The 18,105-nt window shown below is 51.9% G+C and overlaps 1 protein-coding gene across 1 annotated transcript; it reads right to left on the bottom strand.

Moving 5' to 3' along the window:
* Positions 1-12,155: 12,155 nt before the first annotated feature.
* LBRM_12_0550 (hypothetical protein, unknown function) lies at positions 12,156-12,920 on the bottom strand (the record flags this gene model as incomplete). Its single annotated transcript, XM_001563055.1, has 1 exon — positions 12,156-12,920. The coding sequence occupies one exon, from the start codon at positions 12,918-12,920 to the stop codon at positions 12,156-12,158; it is 765 nt and encodes a 254-aa protein (XP_001563105.1).
* Between the last annotated feature and the right edge of the window lie 5,185 nt (positions 12,921-18,105).

The raw sequence follows: 18,105 nt of genomic DNA, 5'->3' as shown, positions 1-18,105 counted from the left end.
AGTGTACGCGTATCTGCTCTCTGATAGTGGTGGTGGTGGTGGAGGGGGAGAGTCGAAGGAGAGGTGTAATAAGCGGGCAGGAGGACGAGTGAGCTGGAGTGGAGAGTGGGGAGGGAAGAAAAAAGGCGAGGGGTGACCAATACAGAGCAAGTCCCCTCTCAGCTTCTTCCTGTGTGTGGGTGGGTGTGTATACTCTTATATGCGTATGTCGGTGGAAATAGGAGGGAGGGGAAGGGGGAGGGGGAGGGGGGAAAGAAGGGGAAGGGGTATATGTGGATGAGGCTGTCTATATACACAGCTCACCAGGCGGTCGGGGAATGGAGGGGGTGGTGAGAGAAAAATACCACAACACAGAGCGAGACATACAAGCCCAAAAGGACGAAAAAAAAAGGGTATGAAGCCGCAAAGAAGGGAGGGAGAGAGGGGGGGGGGGGGGGGCAAACCAGGAGAGAAAAAGAAAGAGAGAGAGAGGCGGCAGAGCAGCAAAGAAAAACGAAGAAGGCGGAGGGGGGGAAGAGAAAAAAAAAGGTCCAGGGGCCTTCTTTTTTTTCTTTCGCCTTCAAGAACTCCCTTGTTCACCACTTTTCTTACCCGCTTCCCTCCTTAAGTTTTCCGCCTCTTGGCCTTCTGTGTTGCTGTTGCGGCTTCGAAGTTTGATCGTTCGTCGTTGTTATAAGTATACCCGAGGCCGCTGTCTGCGGGGTCTCTTTTCAGCGCAATGCTCACGAACCCCCCGAAGAGGTGAAGACAAAAGAAAAGACGACCAGATCGAACGACAGGGAGGGGAAAAAAGGAAGGGGTGTAGGGAGGAAAAGGAAGGAAGAGTATGGGGGGAGAAAAGGGGGTGGGAAGCTGAAGAGAGAGGGGGAGATAGGGGAACTCTCTTCCTCGTGTTGTTGCTGCGTGCGCTTTTCTCGTGTGTATGTGAGGCCTTCACGTGAGGCACTTTAGTGGCTTACAACGAGCCTCGCTGCGTGTGTGCGTATAGGGTGGTGTAAGGGGAGGAGGAGGAGGAGAAGGAAGGGAAGAGACACACCAGAAGTGCAGAGAGGAACAGGGACAGGCATGAAGTCTCGATCGTGCGCCTAATGTCCAGTGCATGGAGGCTGGCACGCAGACATACACACATATATGCAGGCAGACAAGAGGATACGGGGGATGAGCCTCGTCAAAGGGAAGGAATGACGGCACTGTCCTTCCCTGGGTAAGAGGCTCTCAGCATGGCAATATGAAGAGTTACACCTTTCTTTTCCGGTGTTGGTCATTCGCTGAATTTTTTCTTCTTCGTCTTCCTCGCTGTTGTTGTGGTCGTGTGAGTGCCCCCCTTGCCGAGATGGAACGGGGGAAAGTGAAGCAAGACAGACACACGTGGGAGCGAAAGAAAGGCACGATAACATGAGGGAGAACACAGCCTAGGAGGAGCGCAGGAGTCACAAGCTAGAATGTCTTCCTCATGCCCCTGGTGGTAGGGGGAGCAAGAGTAAGAAAGCTTTTTCTCCTGTCACCGTGCACACTACACCACGAACTCAGCAGCCAAACAGACGCATTACCGCCACAGCCCACCCACGCCTCTGGCGCGCCGCGGCTCAACCCGGGTCGCCCAGGACGAACCCTCTCGCCGTCGGGTCGGGGAACGTGTCCGGCGGACCCCCCGCGCCCTTCCCCGCATACGCGTTCTGCGGTCGGTGCCAGATGGGTGCGGGTCGGCTGCATGACTTGCTCCAAAGCTGGCCGCCCTCAGGGTCCTGCTCGGGGGCAGGGGCTGTGGCGTCCTCCCCCCGTGCGGGTAATAGGGGATGTCGGCCTGGTGCCGGAGACCCGTGACCGAGTCCGTCGGTCCATGCAGCTGGCGTCGGCGCCACTGACATTGCTGACTTTGCAAGCGTGTTGGCTTCGTCGCTGTGTTCAGATTCACAGTGACCAGCGACAAGCTGAAATGAGAAGCGCACGTGGTGGGCTGGCAGCGCCAACATTGATACCCCCAACACGTTGCGGCACGCAATTCCCCATCCTTGTGGTGTCCATGTCGAGCTGCACGAAAAGGGAGAGCGAGTCCGCAGCAGCAGCAGCAACCACACTTGTTCTTCTGCGCCTTGGTTGATCGAGTTGTCTTGGCAGCAGACCAAGTTCCCATCTCTATAGCTTCACACTCAGCTCTCCAGCCGCAAGGGGGCCGCAGCCTCTTGCCGCAGCGCCTATGCATGCATGACTATCATACAACATCGAGGCCGCTTCTGAATTGAGGAACGTCTGCACTACGCCACGTGTCCACTGCGAGCAAAGAAGCCTCGCACAACGGAGGGAGTTGTTGCCTGCATGCCGCCAGGTTTTCTCTTCGCTAGGACAGTCCGCCCGCAGCCCACCAGGGAGCGCCACGTTGAAACCAACGCCACCGCCGCGGCATATGAGGGGAGGTGTGCGTGTGTGGTGCTCCAAAAAAGGGGGAGAGGTCGATTAAGAGGGGGAGAGACGTGGAAGCAGCAAAGACGAGAGCGGAGAAGAGAGAGAGAGAGACACAGTGGCAGGGACAAGCACACCCTGGCACGACTCGGGCGCACTAGCGTGAGTGGAGCTTGAAGAAAACTTGTGGAGAGAAAGGGACAGGGGGGAGAAGAAGAGTAGCAAAAAAGAGAGAGGAGGAGAGCCGTGATAATAGGGGAGAGAAAATGAATGAATGGCGTGTACATTTACCTCCTCTCTCTCTCTCTGGCACAGCTCAGCACGCGCACATCTCGATCAGTCGAATGCATCTCTGCGTGTGCCCGAGTATGTGTAACATTAGGAGATAGAAAACAGGAGGCACAATCGTGCTCGCCGCCTACGATGGTGTGCAACGGCAGCCCAAGCAGCCACACCAAAGCCTGCGTTGAAAGAGCGGAGTGCGAACGTGCACTCGCAGAGTGGTGACGTGGATGAGAGAGAACCGGGGAAGCCGACAACACACTTGCGGGACCTCTCACGAGTGCTGCATTGTCTTCTCATCGTTATTGGTCTCATTCCATACCCTAATCTGTCATTATCTCGTTGTAGTTTTGTTGTTACTTCTCTTGTCCGTATCGGGGGTGGTTGGAGCGGGGGCTGATTGGCTTGGAAGGATGAAACGAGAGAGAGGAGGCGACGGTGCCGGCGGGCCTCGTCCGCCAGCAAAGGAAAGCAAAAAAAAAGAGCAAGACAGCGAATAAAACAAAGAAATCAGCCAAAAAGAAATATCGAAGGAAAGAAGAGGGAGGGAGTTGTGAAGGGGAGTTGAAGTCGCGGCAGTGGGAGAGGGGGGGCTTAGAAGCACTTCGTCCCACCCGCTCCATTGCATGCATATATACACACACACACACATACACATACACCATCACCATATCGATTCACCCACCCCGATCTATCACTTGTCCGTCTTCCTCTTTTTTTCTCGCTCTCTTTCCCCCCTTCATTGCACTGTCGTGTAAACTGACAGGGAGCGACCGCCGCTCACGCGGCTGAGCTCGGGTCTGTGCTAGTTCGTCCTGCCTCCCCTCTTGTCTCTTCTGTATCGTCGCAAGGCGCACGCAGATGGGCGTGGATGGCATGTACGCTTGACTTGTACGTCTCATCACCACTAACATCACCACCAATTTCCTGCCTTTTTTTCCGGTCTCTTTCTCATCATACACTTGCTCTGAGGATATAAGGCAGGTCAGGCGGATGTGAGAGTCGGCTAAGAGGGAAAGATGAGCAGAAAAAAAAAATTGATGAAGAATTGCAGAGGCGCAGGCGCAGGAGAGAAAAAAAAAAAAACAAGAGCAGCAGCGCCAAGACGGAAAAAGCGGTGAACAGGCGTGTACGGAGAAGGAAACCGCAACGTGAATTGATGAGTAAGCGACAGAGCGAAGAGCGTGAAGAATGATCCACCACGATGTGGAAAGATGTGCAGAGGTGGTCCAACGAGGCTTCACCCTCATCCCACTCGCTTTCCTGTTTTTCCTACTCTTCACTTTGAAAAAAAAAAAAAGAGAGAAAGGCAGAACAGAACAGCACACACACACACACGAGAATGCTCGCCTGACTTCTTCAGTGTATTAGAGAGAGAGAGCTGAAGTTGAGCTGAAGTTGAGCCACAGATAATACGTGCCAGGAGAATTCCAGGCATCTCGGCGTCCGAAGAGAGGGGGTTGAAGGAAAGCGGAGAATTAAAGCGGATTTTGACTCTTTCTACACCAGGTGTCGCAAGCGCGCTGTACGATGCTATGCTCGGACACAAAGCTGGACAGCTCCTCCATCAACTTTGCTCCACGAGACAGGAAGAAGCGTGGGCGAAAGTGAAGGTGTAAGTTGCCTGCAAAACTGTCATCCCTCCCTCGGATAAAAAACTGCACCTCACACATGATATATACCTGCGTAGCCAGTACATGGCCACTTACGACATGGGTAAGAAGTCTCGCTCACCTTCCTCAACTTATCCGACCTCGCCTGGTCCAGCCGCGGGAGGGAGGGGGGAGAACATCCCCGAACCCAGAGGTCAGGAAAGTGCGTACAATGCTGAGCAAATGGTGTACCTGCAGGTCATGTGAGAGAAAAAAAATATGCCCCCCCCTCTCTCTCTCGTGCGCGTGCTGCTCAGGAACGACAAACATCGCGAGCCCAATGCAACACTGCAGAGGAGGGAGCCGCAAGCAGGCCAGCACCTCCACACAGGCGCCGGCGCCGTTCGTCGAGGAAGGCCGACAGTAACGAGCATGGCCCTTCATTTCTGAAGCACAACAAGAAAGCGAAGAGAACGAGATCACACAACACGCATTATGTAAGATGGACTTGGGATGGAAAGGTGCGCTTTTTCCCGAATTTCAGCCATCACCTCGAGAAGCTCAACTGCCCTCTGAAGCCAATACAGAGGGAGGTGTGGGGGTAAGAAGAGGGAAAAGTGAGAGAGTCAACAGAGCTCCTTCATCCATATATGAGCAAGTTTATCATCTTCATACGTACACTGCACTAGCGGCAAGACACGAGCAACGAATGAAATCCTCTTTTCCCTAGTCTCAATAAACGTTGAGAGCATGGAACGAGGAGGAAGAAATAAAAGGGAAAAGAACGTAACGCAGCTTAGCCGTAATCAAGGAAGACACACAGACAGAAGCAACGTAACAAGAACAAATAAAAGAAGATCAAATAAAAAAAAAAAAAAATAAATAAAATGCACGTAGTCGCGTACCCGTTACCGTTGTGACTGACACACGAGCACAAAATACGCGCCCCACGTGAGCGCACAGACAGACGCAAACAAAAGAGTAGGCGAGGCGTGAAGAAGTAACACACGTGCGAGCGCTATAAGTGAAGAGGGGCTACACCACAACGCCACGGAAGGCGGGAGCAACGTCACACCTGCACATCCTCTGTCGGTTGCGCACCGGTAGGACAGGAGCACCTGGATGAGTGCGCCCTCATCGGAACATTTTCTTATACAAAAGACACAAGGTCCGATAGGTCCACATTGCGCCTGGAGTGTCTGTACGTGTGCGACGTGAGGGTGTGTCTGTCAGAGCGTCTTCACTGAACGAAGAAAGGAGCTGGCAAAGACAGCGGAACATGCCAGAGGCAATGCAGGCGGCGGGTGGGCGGAAGAAAAGCGCGGGGGAGTGAGGAGCGCGCAGTCACCGCCTCGAAAGTGAAACAAAAAAAGCGTTGACTTGGGCCTTTCCTCTTTTTTTTTTGAATGAATAAGGCAGGGAAAGGGTAGTTGCATCCGGGGATACATGAAGGCCAATCAAGCACACGTAGGCATAGACGCACAAGCAAAACAAGGGAAAGAAATACGCAATGTATGCGCCCGACACGTGTGTACAGAGTGCGACATACATGCCTGAAAGAGAGAAGAGCCGACAACGAGGCGTCATCGTAGTGCTTGGAAGAACAAAGACGACAGAAAAGTGAGAAGAGTCCAGTCGCACTGCCTTCGCTGGCACTCTCCTCCACACGGTTGAGTGCATGTATATGCGGGTGGCCGTATGTGCTGATGAGGCGCAGCAGTGGGCTGTTCCACTTTTTCCATCCACTCTGTCTTTCCTTTCACCCTCTTCTTTCCGGTCTGGCATCTTCTTTGTTGGCTAAAAGGATGCCCATGGCAACACAAAGAAAGGAAAGACGTCACAGCCCAAAGTGGGAGAGGGAGTGGGAGAGCGGGGGCACCAGTGGGGTAACCCACACACACACACACGAAAAAAAAAAAAGATAGCAGAAAAGAGGAGAAATACAGCGCGCAAAGGCGAGCACTCGCCACCCACATGAACGCATAGCTAAAGGGAAAAAGGGCGAGACAGACACTCGAGCGGCCTCGCTCGCACTCGCTCTTTCGATGCTCCGCTGCAGGTGTCATATGTGCGTGGATGTTAATGGGGAAGCGGAAGAGAGAGGAAGGGGGAGACGAATTAAATCGAAGAGGGAAAAGCGGGAAAAAAATGAGCAAGAAAAAACGTGAGTGCCCGCCAAAAGGCAAAGAGGTCTCGATGAAGGTATGTGAGTGTATACATACTTGGTGATAACTCTCTTTGCATGACCCGGTTTGGACTTCGTTCTTTCACTGCAACGTCGACCCCCTACCGCTCTCTCACCCACCCACTCCCTCCTCTATCACCAGAAAGAGTCATTTGAGATCGCTTTCTCTCTCTCTCCTCCCTGTCCCCCTGATAGAGGCGTAGAGAGAGAAGCAAGAAGCAGGAGAAAAGAGGGCGCAAGATGCGGGGGGGAGCGGAGCAAAGGTAAAAACGAGACAGCGAGAGAGAAGAGGGGAACAGTCGATACACTCTGCAGTGACTGCGAGGACAACACAAAGCACAACCAGCGAACAAACAAACAAAAAACAGAAGAGAAAAAAAAAAAAAAAAAACATTAAATTAAGCGACGTTGAACGCGTTATCGAGCGCGGGATCGGAGAGATCACGACTGACATGACGAGGAGGGGAGGGGAGAGGAGAGAGAGAGGGGGAGAAGAGAGGCGAGGAGAGCCAACACGAATATTTAAGGCAAAAAAAAAAGGAAGCGACATGAAAAGAGCCAAAGTACACAAGAGGAGACTCAAAGACTCAACATGAAGTCGCAGAAGCATATCGGGCTAAGAGAGAAAAAAAAGAGTGAGTGAGTGAGAGGTGGACACGGAGAGAGAGGCCAAACGAAAGAAGTCAACAAACAAAAAGAGAAGAGCAAACGCCAAGAGAGGGGTGAAGAAAACCCACGAAATGGAGGAGGAGAAGGAGGAGGAGAGAACACGGAAAGAGCGAACGAAAGAAACTCGTGTTCGGCCGTATGAGTGGCTGGTTTTCGGGTGTGAGCGGGTGTATAATGCATTCTTTGTGTGCGTGTGTGTGTGTATATCGCCTCCCGCTTACGTGAGCGTAAGAACCTCAGAGAGAGAGAGGGGGAGGGGAGAGGGGGAGTGGTGGGGGGGAGAAAAAAGAGAAAAACGAACGAAACGAGAAAACGAAGAGAGATGAAAAAAAGAGACGCGACCGGCAGACAACAACAAAAAAAATAGAAAAAAGGGGGGTGAGTGAGTGAGTGAGGTATAGAGGTATAGAGGTATCCCTGAAAACAGCTCAAAGACGAAGAGGGGAGAGAGAAAAGTACGCTTTAAAAGGCGGACAGGTGGGGATATAGAAGAGAGAGGGAAGGTGGTGATTGAGTCGCAGCCGCATTAATAGAATAGGTGGACACAGGAGAAAGAAAAGAATAAACCAGAGACATAACAGGTGGTACGGCAGACGTACACACACGCTCTCACAGAAACAAAAAAAAAAAGGAGAGGAAATAAAAAAAAAAAAAGAATGATGCTTGTAGGAAGGGGGGGGGAATGACAAGTGCGGTTATAACCACACAAATACTCGTCGACAGCCACCATGGCACATGCACCACGCAGAACCCCAGGCGGAATGCCGATGCAGAAGACGCAGGCTTGGGAACGATATAAAAAGGGGGTGGGAGATCAAAGAAAAAAAAAAAACAGCCAAGTGCTCGATCACCGGCACAGATGCACACACGCGTGCATACGTACTAACCTCGCCTCAGGAGAGCGAGAGAGAGAGGGAGCTAAAAGGCAAAAAAAAAAGTGTATAGCGACCTGGGGTAGCGGCGAGCGAGGAAGGTAAGGCGGAAAAGGAAAAGGGAAGAAAAAAAAAAGAAATGAGCAAAGACGCGCGTGCACGTATGCTCACGGACATCAACACGGGCAAATATAAAAAGAAAAAAAATATACACGCACAAAGATAAAGATCGTTATGACAATGAAATAAAGAGAAAACAATGCACCAAACAATTCAGGACAGGAGAATGAAGAAAGACAAGAAGAGCGCACATCCTTTACACGTAGGACAGCGAAAGCGACCAACTAAGAAGAGCGTGTGTGCAAGAGAGAAACAAAAAGAAAAAAAGAAAACCCAGCACCCCAGATGAAAAGCGCAAGAAAAAACCCACAGCATGGTGAATACCGATGACCGGGAGCAAGACAACACAAACGCAGTTGAAACAAAATAAAAAAAGGCAGCGAGGGCTTGAAGTTATAGAACGAAAAAGAAAAGGGAAAATTTTAGCGAGAGGGCAGAGCGAGAGCGATGAAACAGAGCGCACATAAGGGAAAAAGAAAGATACAGGAAAGCACGCGCCCACGTGCACAACAAAGCATAAGAGTCGAATTCAGGGAGAAAAAAAAAATGCAGCATGCAAGAGAAGTGAAAAGTTGCGTCATGTGAACACAGTGAGACCCACATTCTAGGTGTGTGTGTGTGGGTGTGGGGGGTGTGGGGGGTGTCTGGGAAAGATTGGAGTGAGCTGAGCTACCTTGACGCGCTTGCCTCTTGCCATTCTTTCTCACCCTTCTCTCTACTGCGCTTGAGAAAGCCTGCCTCTTTTATGTATTCTTAGGGTCCTTAGGTGCTGCAACTTGCTTTCTGCGAATTTACCCTTGTATGGGTGTGTGTGCGTGTGCATCTCGCCTTGCCGTCTTGCTCTGCGTCCATTATGAAAAAGTGAGAACCTCTCCGAGGATCAACCGAGACAGAGGGGAGTCAAAATCCACTCAAAAATAAAAGTGTGCTCAGAAGAGCGAAAGACACGCACGCAGGGGCCATGCGCTGCCGAGCAAAGCGTTAGAGACACAAAAGACACGGGCATGGGCGCACCGGGACGAACACTCCTCCAGGCTCGAAGAGAGAAGAGCCCCCATTACGAACAAAACAAAACACGTGCACGGACGAGCACAGAGATGAATTCATCACGCCGTGACACGAGGGGGAGTAGGAGAAGAGAGAGAGAGAGGGGGGGGGAGAAAAAAAGGAAGAGGGGAAGGGAGGGGAAAAAAAAGACACACAGAGTGGAAAATAGACATCTTCAGAGCGACGCAACACGAACGTCAGTCCGACACACCAAAATCTGACCAAAGAAGGGGACACATAAAAAATAAAATAAAATAAAATAAAATAAAAAAATGACCCCCCCCCCACGAGAGGAAAAAGATGGACGGAGAATACCTCAGTAACGACTCGAGTGCTCTCGCGCAAGGGCTACGACACGGGGAACATGGGAAACGAAAAAGAGCGAGAGACGGGGAGATGGTGGTGAAAGGGGAAGAAAACCAACAGCGCCCACCCTCAGAGAAGAGGGACAGAGAGAACAATAGTAAAGGCATAAGTCCTACACACACACACATGTGAAGTTGAAACAAAAAAAAAAAAATAGAAAAGGGGGAAGACATCAGCAAGGGAAGTGGGGAGTACCACGAGTAATCGCACGCGAAGTCGAAGCAGAGCAACATCGAAAAGGGGGAATAGAAGAAAAACAACGGAGGAGGGGGGACGACGCGCTTGTTGGCATCGTGGGGAGGAAAAGAAATAGAAAGCACATGGCTACTAACAGCGGGGGAGGAGGTACAGCAGCACACACACACACACACGAGCTGAGGTGTGGATCAGCAAAAAAAAATAGAAAAGAAAAGATTATCAAAGGTAGCACAAAGACGCACATACGGCCGCGCGCCAGTGCATACACGCAGCAAACAGAAAATGGAAAAATGCGTGGCACAGTGGCCCATCACCATCGATGAGCAGCAACCCTCCAGCAACACAACAAAAAAAAAAACTAGAAAACGCCGACAAATAACGCCCAACCATGACGTACATAGAGATGTGCTTCACTAAGCAGAGTGAGCATAGAAAGGGGCAAAAATAAGCCGATCAATGCCACTCACAGGGCACATGTGAAGAAGACCACGAAAAAAAAAAAAGAGAGTCTGGAAAGAGTGATGAGGACACACACGTGCACGCGCGCCCAAGGAAAAAAAAGAGAGACAAAGATGAATGAATAAACAGACAGCGGAAGGACGGAAGAGCGAAAAAAAAAAACGCAAACTTGGTGAAGCAACAGTGTGGAAAGAAAAGGTAAGAAGAGAGCCAGAAGGAGCACACAAGCTGAGAGGGGGGACAGAGGGGCAAAGAGCGAGTACACAGACATGGAGACGCGCACGAGTGGAAGGGTGCGCCAATACAACCGCAACCGACCAACACCGTCACAGGTGCACAGGCAGCAGGCCAGTGCACGGTAAGGAGATAAAAACAAGGGTTCACAAACATACTTATCAAAAGACGAGGAGTGGGGAAGAAGTCAGGGAAGGAAAAAAATCCCCTGAACAAAAAGGGGGTTAGAAACACTCACTTGCAGCTGAAAGGGAAAAAATGCGAAGGCTGTGGAAGAAAGCAGGAAGATGAAACACATCGCATGAGTATGTCACTTCTGTAAGCATGCGAAACTACGCTACTCCCTCCATCTTTCGCTCTTGTCTCGTAGGTGGTGGTCAGCTGCTCACGCTGCACTCCCCTTCGTTTGTGTGTTAGTGCGGACCCTATGCTCGTTTTCTCGTGCGCTTAACACCCTTGACTCTCCGTCTCCCGCTCTCGTTTTTCTCCAACAGCAGCACGAACAGCTGCCGCACTGCAGCTTCCCAGTACCCTCACGCACTCTTTTTTCTTTACCTTGGGGATTCAGAGAGAAAAAAAAAGGCGCAGACATCATTACCGATGACCTTCACCCTTTTTCCCTCTCTGTTTCGTTAGCCTCTTACTCTGACTTTTCACTTGCCTGCGCGCCCATGCTCTTCGACCTTCTCGTCTTGTCTAGACTTCGAATACAGCCCACACGACATGTACGTTGGACAGAGTTCACCGGTGCTTCATTACAACAACACACACACACACACGCATGTATATATATATATATATATTTATATAGGCACCCATACAAGCTTACTAGCGTGAACGCATCCTCCCCTTCAACCATAATGCATCTGCATGTGTCTGCCAGCCTCACCTTCCCTTCGCTTTTTCCCGGCTCATTTCACATAAGAAGTGGAGTGAAGGTGGGAAGGACCTCCGAATGGACGAATTAGGAATGGAGTGCGATGGGCGTCTGCTGAAATCGGAGAAAGAAAGAAGAGCGTACGTGGCGAAGAGATTCTCCCGCCTAAAGGGAAGAAAATAAAAAAAGGAAAGAGCGAGCGAGCGAGACTTCTGCTCTCCTCGTCGTTTCTCTTTTGGGAGGAGAGTGGGAGAGGGAAGGGAGTCTTCCTCCTCTGACAAGTCAGCCCTCGCTAACCCCTTCGACTGCCTCTCTCCTCCTTATCATGCTCCTGCACGCAACGTCGAGTTCTTCTTGCTTTTGCCTTTCCCCTGTGGAGGTGTGGGTGGGTGTGGTGCACCGTAGCTGAACAACTATGCGCACCTGGCAAAACGAAGCAGCAAGAGATAGAGAGAGAGAGCAGAAAGAGGGAAGAAAAGGCGCCAGTGCCTTACGCCGAGGTGTATGCGTTTGAATCACCAGATCGCTACGCCACATCATGGCGTGAAGGCATCACGTTGATGTGTCCCTGAATACGTGCGCAGGTGCACAGTCGTCATTCATCTCGAAAAAGCCCTTCTCCCCCCCCTCTTAGATACAGCTCCCCAGTTTCCCTCGGGGCTTGTCTGCATCGGCGCACTACTTAGAAAGGGGTCTCCTCTTGACTACCTTAGCCTCTCTCCTATTCGGTCCCGGTTCACCAGTACGGTGTGCCTACCGTCAGCTACATCGACTGTAATACGAGCGCTTGGCATAGGGAATAGACGTAGATGCGGTGCTGCGGCACGCACTCACACACGCCGCCAGTAACTCTATTATTCCAGTGCGGCCATCTGTTGAGCCGCCCACAGCATGGCCGCTGCCTGGCTGTCCTCCTCATCTGTGCTCTGATAAGCGGTCTGCCGCTGCGGCTGCGACTGCACAGCGCGCTCAAAATGGTAGTGAGCCTCAGGCACCTTCTTCCGAACAGCACTCGCCCCAGCATCGCTGAGAGTTGGCGGCATCGCTCGAGCGGTGTTGCTCTTGTCCGTGGGTTTTTGGTGCTGCAGGTGCTGCCACGACGGCTGCACCTCCTCGCGTGGAGAGGTAGTACTGTCTTCAAAGCTTCCCTGTAGCCACTCCACATCATCGCCGACGAGTCGCAGCCCATAGCCGCTAGCAGTGGTGCTGCGATCGGCGCCGCGGAATGACAAGCGCCGGCTGCCGCTGTCGTAGTTGCCAACCCAGCGGTGCTGCAGGAACGGGAGTGTGCCACTTGCGCTGTGCGCCTCGACGGGCGCAGGTGTGATGGATGTGCTCGCACCAGGAGTAAAGGAAGCCTGAAGCGTCGGTGCTGCCGCACAACCCAGCGCCGTCATCGTAGTGCTGGCGGCGGATGTCGACGGCATTGAGCCGTCATAGACGTCCTCGGACTCCTGCATCCCGGCTGGTGTAGCCAGGGTGCAGGAGAGAGAGTCTGGCATGAGGCCCAGGTGCGGGTCATTGGGGTCAATCTGTTCGTCGTTACTGCAATCGGCGTTGTCGTCGACCGGGTGCGGCGGCTCCGCAAACAGGAGCGGTGCGTTGTCGGTGTGCGGCATTGAGTACTGAGAAGCGACGTCACTCCCGCTCACTGTAGTGATACCGGTGGCGACGACAACTGCCTCAATGCACCTTGCGTTTGCTAATGGGTATGACGTCGGCAGCATTGTAGCGGATGCGCTGGACGCGGTGGTGGGGCTCCTTGTCTGGAGTCGCTCAGCCATGTGCGTGGGCGAGTAGGCCATCACAGGTTACAAAGGGCCAAAGAGAGAAAAGCTGCACGACGGGCGGGAAAGAGTGGGCAACACGCGAGAGCCGCGAACACACAGGAGAGCAAGAAGGCAGCAAGGAAGGAGAGCACAAGCGCAGAGACGACGGAGATGGACACACGGTGGCGAACCGGGGAAAGACAGAAGTATGCCGGCGGAGAGAGAGAGAGAAAGCGAAAAGGGAAAGAAAAGAGAGGAAGAGAAGACGGACTCCGATTTTTTTTTTGGGTGCCCCAGTTAAAGAGGCGTTACAAGAAAAGAGGACAGAGACGAGAGAGCAGACAGAAAACGCCAACACAGAGAGAGAGAGAGAGCAAGCGAGCGAGCGAGACCAGATGTATTGTCTGTGTGTCTGTGTGCACTTTTCTTTGTTTGCTTTCGCGGTATGAAGTCACAAGTGATCTGAAAGGAAAGAACAAACAAACAAACAAAAAAAAGAAGACGCACCACACAACACCACCAACAGAGAGCTTGAGCACAGGACGGGAAAAATGAAGACAGAGGGTGTGTGAGAGGGGGAAGGAGGAGGAATCGTAATTAACGTCAGTCGAGTAGGCGAAACAAAACAAAGGAAATCACCGAGAGAGAGAGAGAGGCAACGTATATACTCTTCACGGTGATGCTGTACAGAGCGAAGTGAAACAAGAACAAGGAGGTTGATCACCCACAAGAGCACAAACAGGAAAAAAAAAACGAAAACAAAGGTGCCAAACTTATATATATATATATGAAAGAGGAGGGTAGGAAGCGAAAGAGAGGAGAGTCAGAGGTCGGCCTCAACTTTCCAACGAGGCTGCGCGCACACAGCTAGAACGCCTCCAACCACCGATCTGAAACAGTGAATCAAGCGGAAAGGGAAAGAAAAGAGAGGCAGAGAGTGGCCCACCCAGTTGAAAGAAACAGTAGTATAGGGCGAGAGCGGTTGTCGCGAAACGCGAAACAGCGATCTTTTCTGACGAGGAAAAGATAGAAGCAGAGAGGCAGAGCAGAAACACACACACACACACAAGTCGAGCACGGAATGTGGAGGGAGAAAGAGGAGGAGGGGGTGCTCAAGAAAGAAAAAAAAAAGCGGTGTCTGTGAGATCTCTTGGATTCTTCTGCGCTGCAAAGGGGAGGAGGAAGGAAAATCTAAAAGGTGATGAGCGGTACACGAGAGGAGGAGAGAGTTCGCGCGTGTTGGCTTCTTGTGAGCGAGTGAGCAGGGGGAGGGTTGGTGGAGAGAGTCTTCGCCTGGCCTTGTCGTTTTTTTTTGTTTGTTTGTTTGTTTAGAGATGGATTATCGCTTTATAGGACGAAGAAGTGAAGACAGCGAACAAGGCAAAAGAGAGCGCGCACGTAAGTAGAGGAGAAACAGAGGCGCAGAAGGTGTGGAAAAGGGCGATGAAGAGTGTGGGCAGCACGTGGTGAAGAATACTCCTGGTAAGGAAAGAGAGAGTGAGAGAGACGAAATCAATCAAAAACTAAACATCGATGAAAGAGGAAAATGGGAAAGGGGGAGGCACAAAACGAAAAAGGGGAGGAAAAGGTGGGGAGTTCTGAACGATTAGTGATGAAAATAATGAAGCTTTGTCGGAGATTGGGGGTTAGGTGCAGTTGCTGTGTCGTTGTGTATACGTCTCTGTGGATATGTGTAGGGGGGATTGATATGCGAGGCCCACGCCAGCATCACAGTGAGAAAAGAGAGACAGGGGGGAATGACGAAGGAGAAGGTGAGTGGAAGGGAGAGAGAGAGCACAGTAAGCATCAGAGGTAGTAATGGGGAAGGGGTCACGCAGAGGAGAGACGCCCTGGGGCCTGTCATTGAGTACGCCATTTGTGCGCGCATGCTTCTCCCTAGCTCAATAGCATCCACAACACGCGATCCCATGTACAGCTACGCGGCCCCTTCCTCTTGAGCTTGGACCGGCACCACGATAGAGGTACATTACCGCACCTCCCACGTGAAATCGACATGATGCGGAGAAGAAATGGAAAGCCACCAAAGACTCCATACACCCGCACTTGCGCAGTGGGTAAATGGGTGAAGCACAAAGGAAAAAGAGAACAAAAATGCACCAAAGATGAAGCGATTGCTACACCCGGTGACGATGCTCTCTCTCTCTCTCTCGCTGCATGTGTTGCCCCCCCTCCTGTTTCACTTGTTCGCGTGTGTACCTCTGTTACGACGAAGTACTGCCAACGTCTCCGTCTCTCCGCGCCTCTCGATTGATAGAGTTGAGCCAAAGAGGGACGCGCCAGGCGGCACTGGACACCTACAAACTCGAAAGTGTAGTACAGAGACAACGCCGCCGGGATGCACCCACGCGCGGCCGACACACAAATACAGGGGCGCACACCTTCTGCGCACAGAAAAAAGGAACGACTCAGGAGTAGGACGCAGTTGACAACAACGATGCGGATGAAGGGTGGGGGGGGCGCCTTTTTGCCCTTTCACGTCATTCGCTTTCGCTTTTCACGGCAGAGAAGGCACAACTGGCAGAAAGAGGAGTCGGATGTAGGAGGGAAGTCGGAGGAACACCAGAGAAGCGCCCTTTATCCACCCAACTTGAACAACAAAAGAAACTGCACGGCGCAAGAACGCACTCCAAAATAGAGGACAGGCAAAGAGAGAGAGGGAGAGAGAGAGAGACCCGCGTGGTGGAAAGTGCTATCAACGAGCTGTGCGTGTATCCTCTCGTAAGCAGTGCGCGGCTGTGTGTGCGTGTGTGTGTGTGTGTGTGTGTGTGTGTGTGTGTGTGTGTGTGTGTGTGCGTGTGTGTGTGTGCGTGTGTGCGTGTGTGTGTGCGTGTGTGTGTGTGTGCGTGTGTGTGTGCGTGTGTGTGTGTGTGCGTGTGTGTGTGTGTGTGTGTCTGAAAAAGGAGGCGAGAGTAAGTACGAACGAAGAAAAAGAACGACGAAGCAGTACAGGAGGAGTCAGCTGGTGAGAGGGGAGAAAAAGGAGGGGAGAGAGGTGGTGGTGGCGGCGGCGGCAAACGTGAAAGAGCAGCGGTAGCGGCAGTGATAGTGCAGTACAGCGTCAGAAACGCAGACGCAGCACACACACACAATACACAAAATACACAAACTTGCATATACATGGACACATGACTCGAGAGAAAACGAGTGAGAGGCCTATAAGAAGGGAGGATGTATAAATGTCGAAAGGGAGAAGAAGGTGAGGAGGAGGGAAAGAGAGCGTGTGGGGGATGAGAGGGAGGCGTGGACGCCCCACTCTGATCAAAACACAAAAATGGGAAGCGAAAGCGTAGTATAACACGCATTGAAAACGAAGAAAGGTTCGTCAGTTCAGCTGATGATGAAAGAGGAGGAAGGAGAGGTAGGTGGAAGGGGTGGGGGGGTCTACGGAGAAGAATCGAAAGCATAGGGAAGACGCATCGAAGAGAAAGAGAACACAGGGGAAGCAGGAAAAGGGGGCTGAAACCACAAAAGGTGCTCGTACACGCACATGAACACATACGCACATGCGACACGATAACTGCATGATAAGAAGAGAAGAGAGATGAAGGATCTCTTTGGGGAAGAGAAAGGAACGGTGTTGAGAGGGGTAAGAGGCAGACAGGCGAAAGATCAGCAAGCAGCTTGGAAGGGAAAGAGAAAGGCGAAAGAAGCCAAAAGGAAAGAAAAACAGGAGTGGATGCTACCTGATTCAACGGTAAGCAGCACGGCACACACACACACACACACACACACACACACACACACATAAGCAAGAGAACAAAACAGCACAAGTAAAACTTCTATACAACAAAAGAAACGCAAAAGGGAGAAAAAAAGGGCGGCAGAAGACACCCGCAAGAAGAAGGGGGGGACGCAGAAAACCTGTAATGAGAGAGGGGGGGGGGGCAGATAGGCAGAGGATGCGTGGATATCCACGGGGACAACGGATAAGGAGGAAAAAAAGGGGGGAGGAGGATGGGCTAAAGATGCACCATATCACGACTGAAAATTCGGTTAAAGAGCCAACACACACACACACACACACACGCACTACGAGAAGGGGGAAGGGGGAAGGGGGAAGGGGGAAGAGGGGAGAGGGGAGAGGAGGGAGGGCAGTGACGGAGCGTAAAAACGGACGAAAAAAAAAAAGACCTTCGGAGAAGAGGAAGAAGCACCACAAAGTAGACCAGATCGGGATGGAGAGGCGTTGCCGCCCCCATTCCCCTCCCCCACCGTCGGCCTTGCTCAGCGAGAGATGCACACGCTCAATCTGCATGCAAGCACGCGCATGGACGAAAGGCGCACATGAAGATGACAACTTTTGCTTTGTCTCCTCTTGTGTGGTCCCTGTGCGGCTCCTACTTGACTCGATGCTCCTCTGCTATGTGGATACCCCCCTCCCTGCCTTTAGAAAAAGGGGGAAAGAGAGAATGCCCTGGTCCTCGAGCTCATAGGTCGGAACGACTCCCTTCATGATGCGGAAAGGGGGTAGTGGCGTAGGAAGGGGGGAGTGACGCCTCTGCGCCCATCTCGCTCTGTGCAACTCCTCGGCCACATCACTACCCGTTTCCCTGCGTGTAGCTTAATCCAGCGAGGAGGTGGGGGGGCTGCAAGAGAGATGAAATGATGAAGAGGAAAAACAGAGGAAGAAACCAGCAAAAAAAAAAACGTACGTCTTTAGTCGAACGAGTACATCACGGAGCACCAACACCAAGTAGCAATAGCGAAGACAATAAGAGCAGCATGAAGTGTGCAACGCACATTCGCGTGGATCCTTGATTGCACCTTCACAGCAGCGCCTCCGCCGACAGAGAATTTCAGAAACACAAGAAGAGGTACACCGACACAGAACCGACAAGAAGCGAGAGGAGGGAAAGAAAAGAAAAAGGCATGATATAGCAGCAGCAGCAGCAGTCCACCCCCTCCCCGCCTCCTTCAACACAGCCCGCACTAGTCAACAGGAACAGACATACGCGGTTTGGCAAGGACAGCTCGAAGAAGAATAAAAGCGAGCGCCTCGCCGCTCACGCGCTCT

Source organism: Leishmania braziliensis, chromosome 12, assembly GCF_000002845.2.
Source record: "Leishmania braziliensis MHOM/BR/75/M2904 complete genome, chromosome 12".
Lineage (NCBI taxonomy): Eukaryota > Euglenozoa > Kinetoplastea > Trypanosomatida > Trypanosomatidae > Leishmania > Leishmania braziliensis.
Note: the sequence above shows the minus strand (reverse complement) of the source record. Positions and strands in the feature narration are given on the sequence as shown.